The sequence below is a fragment of the Chionomys nivalis genome, chromosome 1 (genome assembly GCF_950005125.1).
Source record: "Chionomys nivalis chromosome 1, mChiNiv1.1, whole genome shotgun sequence".
NCBI classification, from domain to species: Eukaryota; Metazoa; Chordata; class Mammalia; order Rodentia; family Cricetidae; genus Chionomys; species Chionomys nivalis.
In genome coordinates, this window is record NC_080086.1 from 174,463,833 (window position 1) to 174,483,191 (window position 19,359).

General features: G+C 41.4%; 1 protein-coding gene across 1 annotated transcript in view; it reads right to left on the minus strand.

Annotated features, from left to right (window-relative positions):
- Positions 1–19,359, minus strand: part of Snd1 (staphylococcal nuclease and tudor domain containing 1) — a 408,394-nt gene that overhangs the window by 169,345 nt on the left and 219,690 nt on the right. The window contains exon 13 of the mRNA XM_057771546.1: positions 12,189–12,299. Within this exon, the coding sequence (XP_057627529.1) occupies positions 12,189–12,299 (111 nt within the window). The remainder of the gene's footprint in view (positions 1–12,188; positions 12,300–19,359) is intronic.

Here is a 19,359-nt window from a genome sequence, read left to right on the forward strand (position 1 = left end):
GGAGATGGCTCAGCTTAAATAAAAGACCATGTATTGCTCTTGAAGATCAAAGTTTGGATCCCAGCACTCAAGTCAAGTAGCGCAAAGCAACCTATAACTCTAACTCCAGGGGATCCAACACCCTCTTCTGGCCACTGAGGGCAACCCATTCATGTGTACATACATATAACGAGACATAAAAATCAATAAAAAAAAAAAAGAGTGGTCATTTATCAGTAGTCAGTCTCAAAAACAAATACCACAACTAAGTAAGATGTCTCATGCTTATAATCCTAGCATCTGGGATAGGGTAGCAGGAGATTGGGAGTCCAAAGCCATCCTGGGCTATGCATTAAGTTTGAGGCCAGTCTTGGCCACATGAAACTATGCTACAAATAACAACAGCAAACAAAAACATCCTGTTTTTTAAAAAGAAAAAGAGCTGCTACATCAGTAATTCTAAAGCTAAAGTTGAGTTTGGAGGTCAGGTAGTTTCCATGAACTCTGAAAAGGCAGCGAAATTACATACAAAAATACTGTGTGTGCATGTGCACACATGTAAGTTTAGTGTGGAGCTGTAACTGGCAAAAAACAAATCTGCATTGCTTCCTGTTCTACTCTTTCTTCCTACAGCTAAACTTCAGGCCCTCTGAGGGCTAGTTAGGATAATGTCCTTAATGTTTGTTATAGAACTTAACACAGATTTGTATTTTCATTATTACAGAAACACAAGGCCATATAGTTCAGTTAAAGTGTGCCTAGTAAACCTGAACAAATAAATAGGTATTGTTGTTTTTCTGTGTGCTTTTTTGTCTGTTTCTTTGTGTACCCTTGCTGTCCCAGAATTTGCTCTCTAGACTAGGCTGGCCATGAACTCAGAGACCCGCCTATGTCTACCTCCCAAGTGCTGGGATTAAAGTCATGTACAACCACAGCCTGGCAATAAATGTTTTTGTAGAATGTTGAAAATTCTTCAAATTACAGACATGGATCATGCCAAAGTTACTGAAGGGCAACTATTTGAGGACTGCTGGCTCCTGTGGATGTGGTGTCATGATTCATGCTCTAGGGCAGAGTACAAAAGAACCCCATCTCCTCACATGCGCCCCCTCCCAGAGCTCTGACCACTGTAAACAATAAATGGAATGACTCGATTGTAATGATAAATGACTTAGAGAGATGGCTCAGAGGTTAAGAGCATTGCCTGCTCTTCGAAAGGTCCTGAGTTCAATTCCCGGCAACCACATGGTGGCTCACAACCATCTGTAATGAGGTCTGGTGCCCTCTTCTGGCCTGCAGACACACATGTAGATACATAATAAATAAATATTTAAAAAAAAAATGACTTAGAAGAAGCAAAAATAATCTCAACAAAAAGGTTAATGTTGTGATCCAGCTGCCCTCATTCCGCCTGATTGACAAGGGAACTTCCTTGTGGTCTGTAATTGACAAGGATGTTTGTGTTCTTTCTGGCCCGTGGGTCTCCACAGAAGGAGTAGAGTTATAAAATGTTGCTGGGCAAAAGAAAGGTTGCTGTTCTTCCCCCTGAAAAGAAGCCTCCGTGTCTCAATCCCGGCACCACCACACACCCCCCCCCCTCCAGTCTCGGCTATCCAGGCTGCGCTGGCCGCAGCAGTTGCAAATTAGAACAAAGAGTGTTAACCCTACACCTCTCACGGTTTTGAGCCACACTGACACAGCATTTCAGCATGAACCAAACACAGAGATTCTTGAAACATAGTCACAAAAACCCATTTGGCCTTGGCAGCTGAGAAAGCAAAAGGATTCTGCGATTCAGAAATGAGGCATACAGCAGACACAGGTGCAGAATGACAGGTGTGTTTGTGTGTATGGGGGGGGGGCTCTAAGATTATGCAGCTGCATTTTCAACAAAATGAGCATTACTGGTAAGAAAGACCGAAAAGATGGAGAGCACACAAACTGGAAATGAGGATTGAGTCCTGTGGTCTAGGGAGGTGGGCGGACTAATGACTCAGTAGGTATCATGACTCGGGGTCACACGAGAGAAATGAAGGCACATGCTGCTGTGCGAGGCGTGACAGCAGGACTGCAGAGAGGAAAGAGGGACAGGAAGGATTATGAGCTCATGCAGAGGGATGGTCACACAGTTGCTAAAGATAAGCAAATGCTACTGGTCTCAGATTAGGACCAAAGGAATATTAGTGCTAGGTAGAAATAAGTGGTCATCAAGGAATCACAAAGGCTCAGAAAGCAGATTACTTAATACTGCCGGAGTGACACTGCTTAATAGTTTTTGCTGTCCTGATTACAAAATCCATCATAAGAAAAAAATAGGAAATGATGCATAATTCTATTCTAATGTCTTCTGAGAGCTAAAACACACATATCTCCCATTTATACTTAAAAAAATGGTACCACTGTGGTTAAGTTTTCTGGGCACATAGGTTTTTTTTTCCATAACAAATGGGTAAATGAACACTTCTCTATGTCACTTATTTCTTCATGTTTAATGGTTCTACAATAAATCCATCTCATGGATCCAAGGTTCAGAATTAAACAATCATCTATTGTTAGATATTTCTATGAATAGATTACTTGCATTATTATAAATAATGCCACAAGGAATAACTTTTAAATAAACTGGTGGACAGTTTGTGAATTATTTCCTAACATAAATTCAGAAGCATAAAACCACCGCTATGTCACAGAGTGAGGAAGAAGAGATTTATCTTCTGACCTCCCTTTCCCAAAGGAAAGCGGACAGAACACACTAGCTTCTGTGGACACGAAGGCCAGATGCTCCTGGACTAGAGTGGCATTTACCTGCAGCTTACTCCTTAAATATATCTTTGCTTCAGCAACTATTTACTTATTCATCTAAATAACCTACACATTGTGATTTTCTTGCATTCATCACAATAAACTAGACAAAGTATATTGTTTAACAGACAAAAGGCAGTTATCGAAGTTTTATATTACTTTTGAAAAAAATCACATCTACTTATTATGCAGGAGGATTGAAAGCCAGTCCAGCAAGCATCTTTCTCTACTAGACATCTCACTAGCCCAGTTGTATTAAAATGTAATGTGTCTTTTGACTTGAGTGAAAAGAAACACATTTTAGAAAATGCTTTTCCAGCTATGCTGACTTGAACCTGCTGGTATTCTCTGGAAGTTCAGCTCTCTGAACTCAATGCAGAAGCAGGAGGAATAGGAAGTAATCCTTTTCAATTTCTGGGTCCAAAGCAGGAGGGGGAACAGAGACAGCTTAAGATAAAATAGAAATGCATGAAGGAGGTTACTAGAAATTGAGATGCAAAGAAGCAAACAAATAAAAGAAAGCTATGAAGAACTCACAAGCGGCTATAAAATACTGTGCACTGATGGATCAGTGTTTAATTACCCAAATTATCACCCTTCTAAGATATTCTTTTCAAGGACTATAACCAAGTAGGCTAGAGATATACCTAATATAAGCTCAGCTCTCAGAACCACTATGCCACCTAGCATTGCAGAGGAGCTGAATCAAGCAAGCATCATGGCGCTGCTGATTATCTCACATTGGTGAGATAACCTGGTGGAGGCTACTCAGAAGCAACAGAACTAAGGAGCCAGAAACTGCATATGAAGGAGGTCAGAAGTAAGGAGTAGAAAGAGTCAAGCATGCAGAGAAATTAAAGCTTGTCTGCTCCATGCCTTGTTCTCTTTGCTTATAACCATGGTTACAATTGCTAAAGTAATGAAGACTAAATCTGCCATAAAAGGTCACATAATGGGATTTGCTTTTCAGTGGTCAGGAATTGTTTACAGCAGTGTTTCTCAATTGGTTATCACTTCACTGTTACAGTTTATTTCAGATTAAAACTGTTCATCATATGATGATCTTCAAATGTGTCAATGTTCTCTGGAATGACCAAGAACTCAGCTAAAAGGACAAGAAGGCAAACAATGGACAAGCTGCTCGGAAGAGGCCAGCTGCATGCACTGGGAAATGGTGACAGTGATCAGATGGTCAGAAAGGTGAGTCTGGAACCATGTCCTCTGAAGGAATACAATCAGCACAGACTAATGACTGCAGGAAATATTATGTAAGACGCGTTCATTAGCAGCTTAGTATCTGACTGTGACTGGCAGAACTCCCCACAAACCTGGTACTCAGGGGAGCATACTAAGCAAAGGGCTCCAACTTAGCCCCCTGCCCCTCAGTCACCAGCGAGCTCTCAGAGCTTACATCAGAACCAGGGGTGGGGAAGGAAGAAAGGAGGATGAAGAGCGTGAACAGATCCTCTTAATATCCTAAAGGAGAAAACTCATTGAAAATGGAGGCATTATACAGCTCTCCAGAAGTGGCCATTTGTGCTGCCTTAAATGCAGATTGATTACTGCTATTTGGATGTTGAGTGCATCATCTTTTCTGAAGAAAGGGAAAAGCTAAATTTCCCCACATTCAGCTGTGTCTTCAAATCACTTCCCCACCACAGCTCGTTTAATGCATTTTCCTGTTATCACATCCACTTGCAATAGCTGATCTACCCTACTCCCAACAGTGAACCCCCTCCCCAATCCACACCATGTGCTGATGTCAATTAGCAACCTCATGATTGTAACACCAAACTGCAAACAAAAAATGGGGGTGGGGGTGAGGAGAAAAGAGCACCTCCAGAGTTAAAAAGAAAGGAAGGCAGAAGACTGTTTCAGAAAAAGGCCACTCTCCTTTCTGGGTTCCAAACTGCTCTGCTATGAGATAACATAGCTGGCAGAAGAAGCCAGACAAGTATTCCTCTGCTTCTGCATTCTATGATGCTCAAGCTAAAAGCCAGAGTACCTTGGAGTTATAGGGACTGGTGAATGATCAGGAAGAGAAAAACTTCTTTAATCCTAGCACTCGGGAGGCAGAGGCAGGCGGATCTCTGTGAGTTCGAGACCAGCCTGGTCTACAAGAGCTAGTTCCAGGACAGGCTCCAAAACCACAGAGAAACCCTGTCTCGAAAAACCAAAAAAAAAAAAAAAAAAAAAAAAAAAACAACTTCTGGTAAAAGCTGTTCAGTAGTTCCAGTTTTATTTAAAGAGAATTTTCACTTGTTGGGGCCATTAGATTCAAAGTGAGAAATCTTGGTTTATTTAAAGATGAACCATTAAACTATTGAGAAGGTAAGAACAGAGGCTGAACAGAGAAGAAAAATTTCAAGGAGACATTCTCATGGGAATATTTAATAAAACTGAGAGATGGGATAGAAAAAGATGAAGGCAAGCATTGTTAATAATAAATAGGATGAAAAGGAAAGGCTAAGAAAACAGGTGAAAAAGAAAAAGAAATAGGAAAAATAGCAGTATCTAGAGATGCTACTCAACTTATGTAATGCCCATCCTTTAGGGATTACATGCTTTGCAAAGGTTTGAATCTATTCTCGTTTTTGTTCTCTACCATTATTCTTGATGCCTATGACCCAGGATATACTCGAAGGACTAAAGAGGAGAAATGAATGTAAACCCATTGCATGCAAGATAGAGCAGAGAAGAACAACTCTTCCTGACAGCAATATCTGCTTTCTTGGAGTTTGGATTAATTCATATAATCTATACCATGTGATAGGACATAACAGTTCTAACATTTTAAAATACACAAATATTTGCAAGGAACATACATTCAATTTCCACACTAATTTTCTGGTGGGCTTTACGGTAATGAAATTTGCTGCTTGTTCAGCTTAAGATCTGACATATAAGTTCATTGACTTTGTCTACTGTCATGATGTTTACAATACTATCCATCTGTCTGTCCATCCATCCATCCATTTATCTAATCTATCTACCTATCTATTTACGTGTGTGTGTAGGGGGATCAGAGGACAACTCTTGGGAGTTTCCCTTTTCACTGCTGAGGCAGGATATTTCCTGTTTCTGTGTTGCACAGCTGCATACTCCAGGCTAGATGGCCCAAGGCTTTTGGGCAATTCTCCTGTTTCCATCTTGTATTTCAAGCAGAAGTGTTAGGATTGCAGATGTCTTTCTGACTTTTTTTTTTTTTACTTATTTATTTATTTTTATTCTTTTTTAATTAAAATTTCCACCTGCTCCCCATTTCCCATTTCCCTCCCCTCCTCCCAAATATTGCCCTCCCCCCACTTCCCTCTCCCTATCCCCACTCCTCTTCTCCTCCCCCCACTCCATTCCCCCTCCCTCTCGATACTGAAGAGCAGTCCAAATTCCCTGCCCTGCGGGAAGACCAAGGTCCTTCTATCTACGTCCAGAAAGGTGAGCGTCCAAACAGGCTAAGCTCCCACAAAGCCAGTTCATGTATTAGGATCGAAACCTAGTGCCATTGTCCTTGGCTTCTCATCAGTCTTCATTGACCGCCATGCTCAGAGAGTCCGGAATCAACCCATGTTTATTCAGTCCCAGACCAGCTGGCCTTGGTGGGCTCCCAATAAATCAGTTCCACTGTCACAGTGGGTGGGTGCATCCCTCGTGGTCCTGATTTTTTGCTCATGTTCTCCCTCCTTCTGCTCCTCATTTGGACCTTAAGAGCTCAGACCGTTGCTCCAAATTGAGACTCTGTCTCTACCTCGATCCATCGCCAGATGAAGGTTCTAAGGTGATATGCAAGATATTCATCAGTATAGGATAGGGTCATTTCAGGTTCCCTCTCCTTAGTTGCCCAAGGTAAATTTTGGGTTCCAGGTATTTGTCCCAAGTCTTCAAGCTTGCTCAGCCAGAGTTTTAGTCCTCTGAGCCATCTTGCTGGCTCCATTTGGTTTTGGTTCTGTGGTGAGAATGTTGATCCTGGATCTTGAACATATGAGACATGCTGAAATAAGGCAGGGAGGACTGCACCAATTTTTTTTTCCCCATTTGTTTCTAGAGGCATGACTTTTTCCTACTTCTTTAAAGTTTATAGAAACTTTCTTCTGTGTGAGAACAGCAGGGGAGCAGCTTTGACTGAGCATGTGTAGAACAAGGGCATTTCTCTCCCTGTGGCCCTGAAAACACTTCAGGAAATTTGCAATATGCATTCACTAAGTGATGGCTATCAATTCGAGGATACTGGATAGATCAACGTGACCCCTAAGTCACCAGGAGTCACCCGATGAGAGCAGTACACCTCATAATAATGCCCACTGAAATTGGCTTAGCAAAGGAGAGTCATCAATGCATACAACCTTGATCAGACTCTGACAGTTTCCCCGAGTTTGAGCTAGAAGTCTACAATGGGAAGTTCTGCCAATCATGTCGAAAAAAGCAAGAGGCTGACGCCTGTGGGGTTTGGAGACTGGAGAGAGAACTCAGCAAGGCAGGAGCACTTGTTTTTTGTTGTTCTAAAGAGAGAGTTAGTTCACTCAGAAAAATGAGTTCTTGGGGAAGCCACACACAGCAGAGAGAAAGGCAGGTTTATGCTTGCCTCTCAAAGACTAAGGACAGCACCAGTTTCCCAAGCTTATAGGGTGCCATGAAGAAACAGAATATGCATGAAAGGAAGAAGAAGGCCTGTCCCCCCCCCCTTTTATTTTGCTTGAAATAATCCTAACTTCATTTCTTTCTTATGCCCAAAATAAATCTAAAGTCATTTAAATCTGTTCAGATGCTAGATTGCTCAGTACTATTGTTTTCCACAGTCTAGCTGAGGCATCAGTTTCTTTTTTTGCATTATATATGTGTGTGTGTGTATCCTTGAAATCAAAAAATCTGAGATGAAAAAGTACCTTACATGAATAAAGCCAAATTCCAGAAATAATTAAAATATTAGGTTGCAAGCTATGCATTTAATCCCAGCATTTGGGAGACAGAAACAATGTGAATCTGAAAACAGCCTGTCCATTTACACAATGAGTTCCAGGTCATTCAGGACTACATAGTAGGGCTGTCTTTGTTTGTTTTGTGAGATAGGGTCTTACTATTTAGAACAGGGTGGCTCTGACCTTCCATTCCTCCTACTTAAGACACTCAACTTTTGGGCCTACAAGCACATTAAAATATTATAGCTCTGGAAAAAAGGGTTGTTTAGCTACAGAAGAGAGAATACACGTTGATGTTATTCCCCATTTGTACAGACCCAAAGAAAGCATGGCAGCAGTCACACTTTGATCTGACTCCAGGCATTACCAGCTGGTCCTCAATATGAATAACATGTTCAGTGAAAGCCCACATGGAAAGGTAGGTGTGGTAGCCCACGCCTGTAAACCCAGCACTCTACAGATGGAAAAAAGCAGACCCCCACCCCACTCCTGGCCGCCCTCAGGGAGTCTTAAGCCAGCTTATGCTCTATACTGTCAACAAGAAAAGTCCACAGCGATGGTGTCTCCCATGGGGGTGAAAAATGCATGTTGGTCTTTCCAAAATCAAACTGGATGTGTTACAACAAATACAGGGGATGGAATATGTGACATTTTAATAGCATTTTCAGGAAAAATGATTTGGGGGAGCGGTTTGGAAATACTTCAAAAGGAGCTAATAGGTATGTCCTCCAGGAATCAGATGCTCTGATTAAAGTGTAAAACCCTTGTCTAGACTAGAGTAAATCAACGGGTTAAACATTAGAAACATGCAGAGAAGAACTATGGGATGCTTCGAAAAAGGAAACAAATTCAGGTGTGTCACATGGGTCATGTGCATCTAAATTATTTTTGTAAAAAATTCCAAGGACAAGCAATTTGGAGCTGTCAAACCCTGGGACAAAAATCAAGAGCTTCTCACTAGAACCCAAGAGAGAAACAAGGCCCAAGAGTACCCCCCAGGAAATGCCAAAACCTTATCTTGCCTGGACACAAGGTAAAGAGGGAGGAGGTGGCTGATGACAGACACCTGAGCTAGAAAGGAAGGCAACCTTTGGGGAATTAACAGGCTTTTTTATTCTTTAAACAAAGAAATGTGGCTTCTCCTAGATGGTCCAAGAATTTGAGACATAATGGAAGTTGCCCATAAGCAGACAAGCAGCTGAATAAAGGCTGTGCAAGGGTCAGCAAGCTGAAGGGAGAGCAAAGGAGAGCTTGTTTCAAGCAAGCAAGTCAATGCACTGGAATGCAACTGGCTGGCTGCACAGTGGGGTCCTTACTTCCCTATCACTCACTCCAGTGAGTGCCTAAGTCCTGCCCCTTGAACTCCTATCAGATAACCTGAGAAAGGCTGGCAGGTCACCAGCCCTTGCAGAGAAAGTAGGAGCTGCAGAGCCAGGAGAAAGCTCATCAACTCCTAGGCTGGCAGCTGTGCTGACCTGAGAAGTCAGAGATGTTAACAGGCTGCCCTTTTCCCAAAGCTTACAATGTTTCTCTAAAAGGATTAATGGCCAAGCAGTACACTGGAAAGCAAAGTCAATGGAAGAGCATGTGTCACTGCGGATCCCACCAGCCGATAACCCCCAAAAAGCAGGTAAGCAAGGTTAGGGGCTAGGAAATCTGAGGCAATCGACATCATTGTTGGAAGACAATCTTGTAGGAACCTGAAGAGCTTCAGAACGGATGACTGACAGGAATGTAGCAGATGTTACTAATTTGGCCTTTGCTGAAGTGTTAGATATAGTAGTAACTCAAGAAATTTTTCTAGGGAAATTAATTCAATTTGGCTTGGTTCAGTACATAATCACTGAAGATTAAAAAGTGGCTGAAGGAATGATAAACAAAAGACAGTCCATGTTGGGAGTGACTTGGGGTCATCACCAGAGCATTTCTTGTTGAGGGGTTCTATTCATGGCCCAGAAAAGGAGTAAACAACTCACTAATGAGATCTGCAGAGGACTCTAAGCTGAGAGGCAGAGAGAGAAACCTAATCGACAGAGCATCAAATCACACAGCAGAGTTCAACTAGGGAAAAAGAGCCCTAAACATGGATAATATTCAATGGACAGGCAGGATGCAGGACAGAAGCAGCATGTACAAAGGGTTGTGAGTTATATAACAGAGGCAAGGATGGGGATGTAGAGGCGTCATGGGGAAGGAAGGGTGGACCGAATGAAGGTAAACTGAAACAAAACAGTGTCTGCAGGTAGGTGGTTTGGAAAACAAGTCCAAAATGTGAGAGATCTTTCTGCATATTGACAAAACCACCAATCTCTACCTAGTGAGAATCTTGGTCTTTCTTGACTCTCACCTGGCTGGGGGTTAGCATCTAGGAGATGGCCTTGGGCTGTCATCCTAGGGATCACTGACAATGGCACTCCAAAGAAAAACCACTTCAGCTATCTTGGTTGCTGGTACTAATCCTTTATGGGGCCTGTACTGCCTTCAGGCAATGCCTCCCAGCCTTGGGGAGGTGGTTAATCTTTCTGCATTTACTCAACCTGCAACAGTGCAAGGGCTTAGAAGCCAATTTTTCCACCATCAGTCTGAAAGCAATGGCTCAACACAATTATCCCTAGGTAGTTCACTGCTTTAGCAAGCAAGCATCTTGTTACATTACTTCAGCACAAAATCTGCACTAAAAAGGCTTATTTTCTTCTTAAAACCTAAATCTCCCCCAAATTTCCTTCTATGTGTATAATCATTAAACAACACCGAGCTGACTCTGGCCTCCCTTTCCTGAGCTCCTTTGCAGATTATTTCCATGCCCGCCTGCCAATTAGAATTAGGTGTTCACTTGCAACACGGTGAACCCAGACCTAGAAATATGGTCATGTATCCCATCATTATGTAAGTGGTCCTTACACTGTTAATACCTCACTTGCTCTCAAGTTACTATCAGATCACAATGGCCAAGCTGCCCACCAACCCACCCCATGAATTCCACCAGTTTGGTGAAGGTCTATTTCCTGAAGGGTCTATATAATTATTAAGTGTATCGATATTTCCCCTCATGGTGTTTTTGGGCATACTATATTCCTATAACAGCAGAGAGAGGGAAGACCAACTATCTTTGGGAAACACCCATTATGAATCTATACCACATTTTGTTACTATATTACTATTAATTGAGACAGAGTCTACATCTAGCCAAGGACAACCTGAAACTTGCTGTGAAGCCCAGACTAGAACTCAGAATTCTCTTGCCTCACCCTACCAAGTTATTAGGCACAGGGAGCCTTATTTTTTTTTTTTTGGTTTTTTGAGACAGGGTTTCTCTGTGGTTTTGGAGCCTGTCCTGGAACTAGCTCTTGTAGACCAGGCTGGTCTCGAACTCACAGAGATCCGCCTGTCTCTGCCTCCCGAGTGCTGGGATTAAAGGCGTGCGCCACCACCGCCCGGCCGAGCCTTATTTTTAAATGTTACTAGTGAACATAATTCCAAAGATATGGAACAATTCATGTCTAGGCGGACAATGGAGAAAAGCCCAGAAAGAATCAGAAATGTCACAACAGGTTGACTTCTCCACTGACATTCTGTGTGACACTCTATCACAATGTAGGATATGAGAACAAGAGCGAGAGAAACAATCTCATTGACAAGGTGTGAAACCAAAATTAGGTAACATGTGCCCAACTCAAGGCTTCTCTAACAGAACGCATAATCTCACAGTGACCAAACTTCTTAACTAACAGGTCTTGCAGGCCACGGAAAAACTATTGAGTGAGGTAAATCCATGCAAATCACTCTGATACAATGGAGATATTTTGCGGAGTCTAAACAGACCCCTGAGGTATCCATATCAGTTGAGCAGACTAAAGTCTCTAAGAGTAGGAGCCTTGAGGGATGTCATGGCAAGAAACTCAGCTGTGCACTGTGCTTCTCCTCGGGGTAACCAGCCATAGGGATGAAGGACAAAAGGAAAATGTCACAGGGCTTCTCAAATGCTTTCCTGCCAGCTGTCAGAAGTGTTTGAAACCAAAACTCATTTCCTAATAAATGTTTTCATTTCCTTTGTACATGACAAAAGGTTCACGGGTGATAAATGGGAGAGGAAGGGAGGGGAGGCTTCTGAAGGAAAGCACAGAGCCAAATGTATTGCACGCATAAGTCAGGTTTTTCCGATAGTCCCAGGAATGGCGATGATCACCATACGATTATCAGACATGATGTGCTCAATCACATCCAGGCTTCCTTCCTTTTATAATCCCAACCCAGAGTGGTCACATTCTACATGCTACTGATTTGTGATGGCGGGGAACACAGGAATGGAGGCCTATGTTTAACCAATGCCTTTCTTGTTTTCCACTGGCAAAAATTCTAACATAGAAATGATTCGAGCTCTATCTGCATAATACTTCCAATCTATTCTGCTCAGGCTCAGGCGGAAACACAAGAGTGACACAGAAAAAAGTGGTGCTATCAGTCTCAGTATGTTTAGTAAGTTCTCAAACTTACCTGGCTTCTGCGGCCAGCAGTTCATCATAGTGTGAGGATCTCTGGTCATCATCCTGCCGGTATCTGATCACTGTGGCTAGGCCTTTGCTGACAAGAGCCTCAGCAATGTTTCTGCAACAGAAAAGAGAGATCAGTCAACACTGGGTTTGCACATGGGGTTCAATGAACAGAAACAGTAATAGCACCTGGAGGTGGCAAGGCATTCTGGCAGGGGAGGGAAGAGGCTAAGCATGTTTAGACCAGTGCACTGCTACGCTGGAATCCAAATAGAACAGAACAAAGATACCCAGGCTCAGCAATTTTCTTGTTAGTAGCATCATATCTACATCAATCCATACAAAACCAGAAGAAACTCTCTGTACGAACCCCACATTAGGCTGGGCTATTTACAGAATGTTATAAACAAGCCACTACCCTCAAGAAATCTGCTCTAAAATATCAGGCACACAAGATAAAAAATGAGCACATACAAGCATGACCTACATTTCTCAGTCTCCTTCGCAGACTATACGAAAAGCTAGAATGCCTAGTTGTAATTCTACAGTGTTAGAAACATTGGTGGAACACGATACTCAACACGTTTCTCTTCTCACAGCTCCCAACAGTAGATCTTCCACCTTAAGACGGCTTGGAGAAGAGCCAGGAATGAACTGGGGAGAGGGAAAGACGGAAAACAGGCATTCTGGTAGAAGAAAACCAACCAGGGGACAAAGGAAAAATAAAAGAGGGCTAAAACCTGAGGTAACAAGTTTTGGAACAGCATTCCAACTGATGACAGACTTCGGAGGAGAATCCAACTTCAAGTGATTCTCACACACACTGTGCCCACTACACAACGAGACATGCCCCTTTAAAGATGGTATGCAGCAACTGTCCTGAGAACAGTGCATGGAGAATGGCACTCAAATGACTAATGAAGCTCTTCTGCATGGCTTCTCCCCAACCTTGAAAGAGAACTTTGATATCAAGAAGCAAATGCAAACAAACAAGCAAGCAAACAAACAAATAAATAAAAGCAAATTTTACAAAAAGATGACAAAAGCAAACGTTGGAAAGAAAGAGAAATGATATTATTGCTGGAGAGTGGTGGTTATGTCTTTGTCTGTGTCTGTCGTAATTACACCAAAGGCCCCATCACACCATCTGGTTCGCTGCCCTTTGGGGAGAGGGTACAGTAAGCAATAGGCTACTGTGCCATATGCTATGGTTTAGTGCTGTTTGATAATGTAATTAACTCTTAACACACTGGTGATCCTCAGAAAGTGGCAGCTCAACTAAGCTGTAACTACATGTTTAAACTACATGGAAAGATTCTATTCATCTAAACCTAGGAGAACAGACTTTTCAATGAAGCAGCACAAAATATGATGGTAAGTAAGGAGGAAAAGATGCTGTGGCTGATTCTGTTCTCATTATATGCCCCTCTGCTGCCTGTTTATCTACTGCCAGCACGATATTAATATCTCCAAGCCGCCATGGAATTAGCACTTCTTAAGATCCACACCCACAAAGAGGCTGCTCTGCTGGCCACCCTGTCTCCTGAGTCACTGCATAAGCGTGCTGGCAAACGCTGTCATTATCACAGAGCTGTGTTTGGCAGCACGGAGAAAGCAACAGCCCCAAATCAGCAGATGGAGATGTTGATTCATGGTGAAGATTTTAACTAAGGTTGTCACCAAGGAGTCCTACTAGAGCAGGAGAGTGGCTATACCCACCAAAGAGCCACCAAGCTAGACGGCTAGGGAGTGGCTTGCAAGACTACTTTTGACAGGTTATAATGTCTTGGTGATTTTAAATGCCAAGAGAATAAAGAAATATTTGTTACTGCATTTTGAATTACTGAGCACTGACATTTTACAGTTGATGCATGAGGTCTAGAGGAGAAAGCTGGAATGGCAGAGCAAGCAAGAAAATTTTCATGAAAACAGGTTTCAATATGAAAATCTGGAGAATACGAAGCAAAACAGTGCAAATATCTCATGATCCACTTTCATTAACACACTCAAATTCATCCCCAGAATTTCTGAGTACCTGCTGGGCCAACAAAGACCGTGGGTACAACCCTTTCCTACTTATCAGCCTTGCCCTCCATATACAACAGCAAGTGTTTACGAACCAATTTAAGCCTGTCACACAACTTCCAGAGAACATGTAGATTCCCAATTCACTCCACACCCTGCCCACTACTTTCCTTCTCCCTCTCCCTAAAGCTCAGCAGCTTTTAGCTTCTTTTCCTAATTACAGATTTTCCCTGAAGGAACAGTTGCCAGTGCTAAGCAATAGAAGAGTAAAAACACAGGAAATAATAACAATCTCATTACTGAGTATTTACTACATTCCAGGCATGTGACAGTCACACGCATTTCGTCTTGGTGAGAAAGCATCAGCAAGCATCATGCAGTAACAGTATAACTATAAGCTGTCTGTCTGTCTGTCCGTCTGCCTTGACAGACAAGGTATTTGCTCTGAGTGTGCAGGGCTCCTGGCTTTCTTGCTTTACACCCCACTTTCCAGCACAGCCCTGGGCACAAGGTGGAGAGTAATATATAAATGAATTAACTTATTTAGAATAAAAAAGACATTTTTAAAGTGGAAAAAATTACAGCAAGTTAGTTTGTTTTAAAACATCCAGAAAATTGAGATTTCTTATGCCTTAAAGCATAAGAAAATCTAGTCATTTTGTAAACACAGTGCTGGAATTCTAAAAGGATTTCCCTAGCTAGCCAAGTTTGTTGAGCAGATAAAAAAAAAAATTATATGCTTTCTCTACTTTTTGTTTCTTTTCCATTATCTGAGACTGAATTTGGAAAAAAGAATGGGAGAGAGCACAAACAGAATGAGTCTAGACCTTGTACTTGACTGCCTAGTTTATTTCTTCTGGCTGCTAACAAAAGGCTACAAGATTTTTCTCCTGGCAAAAGATAGCTTAGAACACAACACCTTGGTCAGGTGCCCAAGTAAATAAAAAGAAAACATTAAACCATATTCTCTGACATTATACCGTTTTCTGGAGTGTGTCAGTAATTCTACCACAATTAAATATCTGGTACAATTGTTAATTCACAATCAGCATATGAAAAGAGACCTAACATTATATCATTCCTCTCTGTATTGCTCAGAAAAAGAATTAATGCTGGAATTGAAATGCTTTTCTAGCCGGGTGGTGGTGGCGCATGCCTTTAATCCCAGCACTTGGGAGGTAGAGGCAGGTGGATCTCTGTGAGTTCGAGACCAGCCTGGTCTACAAGAGCTAGTTCCAGCACAGGCTCCAAAACTACAGAGAAACCCTGTCTCGAAAAACAAAAAACAAAACAAAAAAAAAGGTGAAATGCTTTTCTAAACTAAAGGAGACATTCAGGGTTCTCTCAAGTATGAACTGTTGGCGTCGAGCAGAATCAGGTGTTCACAGAAAACACATGGGCATGGGATCACAAGGAGGTGTTCCTCTTCACTGCCCACTCTTTTCCACGCTGCCAGCAGGTTACAATGAACCTAACTTCCCTTTAGAGATAGTTTCAAACCATCAGATCCCATATTCTACAAACATGAGCAAAGGGACATTAATACACTCATGAAAGAGAATTAAGAGCTTAAGCAAAATTTCAACTAGAGGAAGCTCTAAGCACTTAAGCATATTTTTGATTACCTTTCCCATTGTCTCCCTAGATTTCAATATTGAAAGTAATAGAAAAATACATTAATGAATAAGACAATTAATTATCTACAATTGTTGGGATTGCTTCGATAATACATATGTATAATTTCTTAAGTCCTTGGAGTTCCAGAAAAGTTGCAAATGCAATACAAAGAAGATATAGCTTTCCCTGAAAGGAAAGCCTGATGTGTTTTGCTATCATCTGCCAATACTTGAGTGTGTAAATCCTATAAATCAAGTCATTTTCCCAGATTCACAGGAAAGCAAACTTAAGATATTAACAGACACATTGCTATCATCTAATCCACGAACCAACTGTCCTAATAGACATATTATGAGTATGAGTCTACATGGGAGATATGTTCTAAGATCACCAGTGGGTGTCTAAAACTAAAGACAGCACTGAAGCTAAGAAGCACCTAGTCCTCTGTATTCATGGTTCCATGTGTGAAATTCTGCCAACATCCTGATGAAAATGTTCACAAACACAAAAAGTCATGTTAGTTAACATGCAGTGACAGTTTTCACATCATTATTCTAAATAATACAACTTAACATTAGCTTAGCAGTATTTATATTGGATTAATAGTAGTATAAGTAATTCGAGGAAGTTTAAAATATATAGCAGGATATGTATAAGCGATATGCAAATACAATGATATTTTATATATAACTTTTGGTGTGGTTTGGTAGATGCACTACTTTTCGATTTCTCCCTCTTCACTTAAACATATGTACACATGACAAAGTTTAGTTTGTAAATTAGGTATAATAGGAGATACAGTAATAGCAAAACAATCATAGCAAAATGGCTCAATGGTAAGAGTATTGGCTGCTTTTCCAGAAGACCAGGGTTCAATTCCAGAACCCACAAGGCAATTCTCAATTCCAGGGGATCTGATAGCCTCATACCAATCCACATAAAATAAAATTATTTTTTAAAACTGTCTCAAAATACTCCTTTATATTTTCACTTATTTTACTTTAAAAGAAGAACTTGTAACCCCAAATCTTTGGAAGACTGAGATATAAGACTGCCCAGTTTGAAGCCAGCCTGGTCTATGGTATGAGACAGTCTCAAAAGAAGCATGCTCTCGTATTTCTTTCATAGATCTGTTTGCTGTGTGACTGCTATTGTGATTTTAGGACCTAATAAGTCAAAATAATAATAACTTGAAGGCAAACACATTATCATAACAGTCAGTTAAAAAGCTCAAGATGTCTACTAAATGATGAAGGAGAAGGAAGCACATACAGTGTACCTAGAGTAGAATGTCTACTAAATCACGAGTGGCGTAGCATATACAGGGTACATAGAATGGTCAGAGACAATTCTCATTGAGATGAGTGTGACGCACGATGGTGAGGTTTCATGACTCAGGAAAGCACCTGATCTAAACTTACATACGATTATTCCTGAATTTTTATGTGTAGTAATTTTGGACTTCAACTGACCGTGAGTAGTGGTTACTGTAGGTAAAGAGAGATGTTGTAATTCAGAATCAGGTGCTCCGTTAGGTTTTCTATCTCTTTAAAATGGAACTATCTCTGTCTTTTCTTTGACACATGGAGTTGAGCTTTGTTGCTTCTTTTCTTTTACAGGCACTCTCTGTATATTCCTTGGCTGGCCTGGAACTCAAATAGATGTGCCTGACTCTGCTCCCAAGAGCTGAGATTAAAGGCATTTTTCAAAGAGGATAGGCTAATTATTTTGTCTTGTCTATTCCTTTGTAACAAGAAGTCATGTAGATAACACACTGATAATGGTATATTTGATAACTTGGTTAGAACAGTATCTGCCAAATGTCTTTACTATAGTTCCTCTTTCTTTCTATATTAATAGGCAGTTATGAAGGAGCATTGTGAACTATATAATTTTATCCCTCATCAAACTCCCAAGTTATTCATTTAGTTCTCTTATAGTCAACTCACAGGCTCTCATCTCAGAGTTATAATCTGTAGGTGCTGTTTTGGTATTAAATTATTCCCAACATGGCAATTAGGATGTGTTTGGTCCTATAGGACCCAGCCATGACAAGCTCAATAGAGGCCTGAGTCTCAGTAGTTTACTCTGAGGCAATACCTGGTTCTGATAAAGACCACAAACTGAGACTACCGCCACCCAGGAACAGACCAGCCAAAGGAAATTCCTAATGCTCCAACCACTGTAGATGGGATCACCTTCCGGCATATACCCTGTCAATGTAACTTTTATGGTTTTTGCCTTTAAATAATGCCTTCTGGAAGGACGGGGTACCTCCTCTTGCCACTGTTGCAGTGAGGAGGTCCCTGCCGACTTCTATTGTGCACACAATAAACCTTGCTTTTGCATTTCAGTGAGTAGGTCTCCACATAAGAGACTTTAAGTTTCTTGCAAGTCTGGTCCTTCTTGGCATCTGCTTCTTAGAGAAGCATTACCAACACAACATGATGTAACACAAGGACCTGCACAGCATCCCTCCTTTCCATACCAGTAACTCTCTTCTTTTGAGTAAGGAGCTTATCTTTAGTGTGGTTCCCGACAAGATCCATACTACTGAAGAGAACCAGACTTGGATCACTGCTGTCTCCTCCTCCTGAGTTGTTGGTCAGGCACTAGGCTTCGGCTCTGAGCAACCTTCCTATATATAATGTGAACCTGGCACAGACTGTGCCCTTGTGCAAATGCTATAACCGCCTTGGTACTTAAAAAGGACTATCCCCTGAGCAGATATGCCTCCTATGAGCTCTAAGTGCCTTCAGACAAAACTGTTTCTTTACAAACACCAAGCACCACTGACTTGCAGAGCCAAATTATGAAAAGACAGGGAGTTTCTCAAGAATGCTCTTACTTTATGAGTTGATTAGACATGATGCATTTACCCATCTGGTTATATCAGAGTCAAAGCTACTGGATATCCAAAAGAGTAAAAAAAAAGACATAACTTTTCATACACACACACACACACCCCTCTCACTCACACATTGTATGACTTCCTTGATTTGGCACCTAGAAGCAGAGTTAACTAAAATACTTAACCTGATAAATAGAAACTGGGTAAAATGGATAAAGATCTTAAGAGCAGGCAGAGGAATAATAGCTGACACCTCTGTGGGCCCACCCTTTTCACTCTCCATCTGAAGAGGATAACAGATAATTCAGTGCTCCAGGCTCCAAGATATTTTATCTAGGTCCTTTGAGCTTAAATTTTTTCCCACTTAAAAACCATCTGCATTTTATCAGTCAATGAGGTGTCCATGGAGATTACAAAAGGAGAATATTTTCCTTAAGGCAAACACATGTGGGCACATATTTAGAATAAAGCAAACCCACAAAGAAATGCTTTTGTGATATATTTTAGTAAAACTTTAAGGAAAGGACTGAAATGATAATCACTGAGATGGTGGTTGCTGATCTATTGGAAGCTCACCAAGGCCAGCTGGACTGGGACTGAAAATGCATGGGATAAAACCAGACTCTCTGAACATGGTGGACAATGAGGGCTGCTGAGAAGCCAAGGACAACGGCACTGAGTT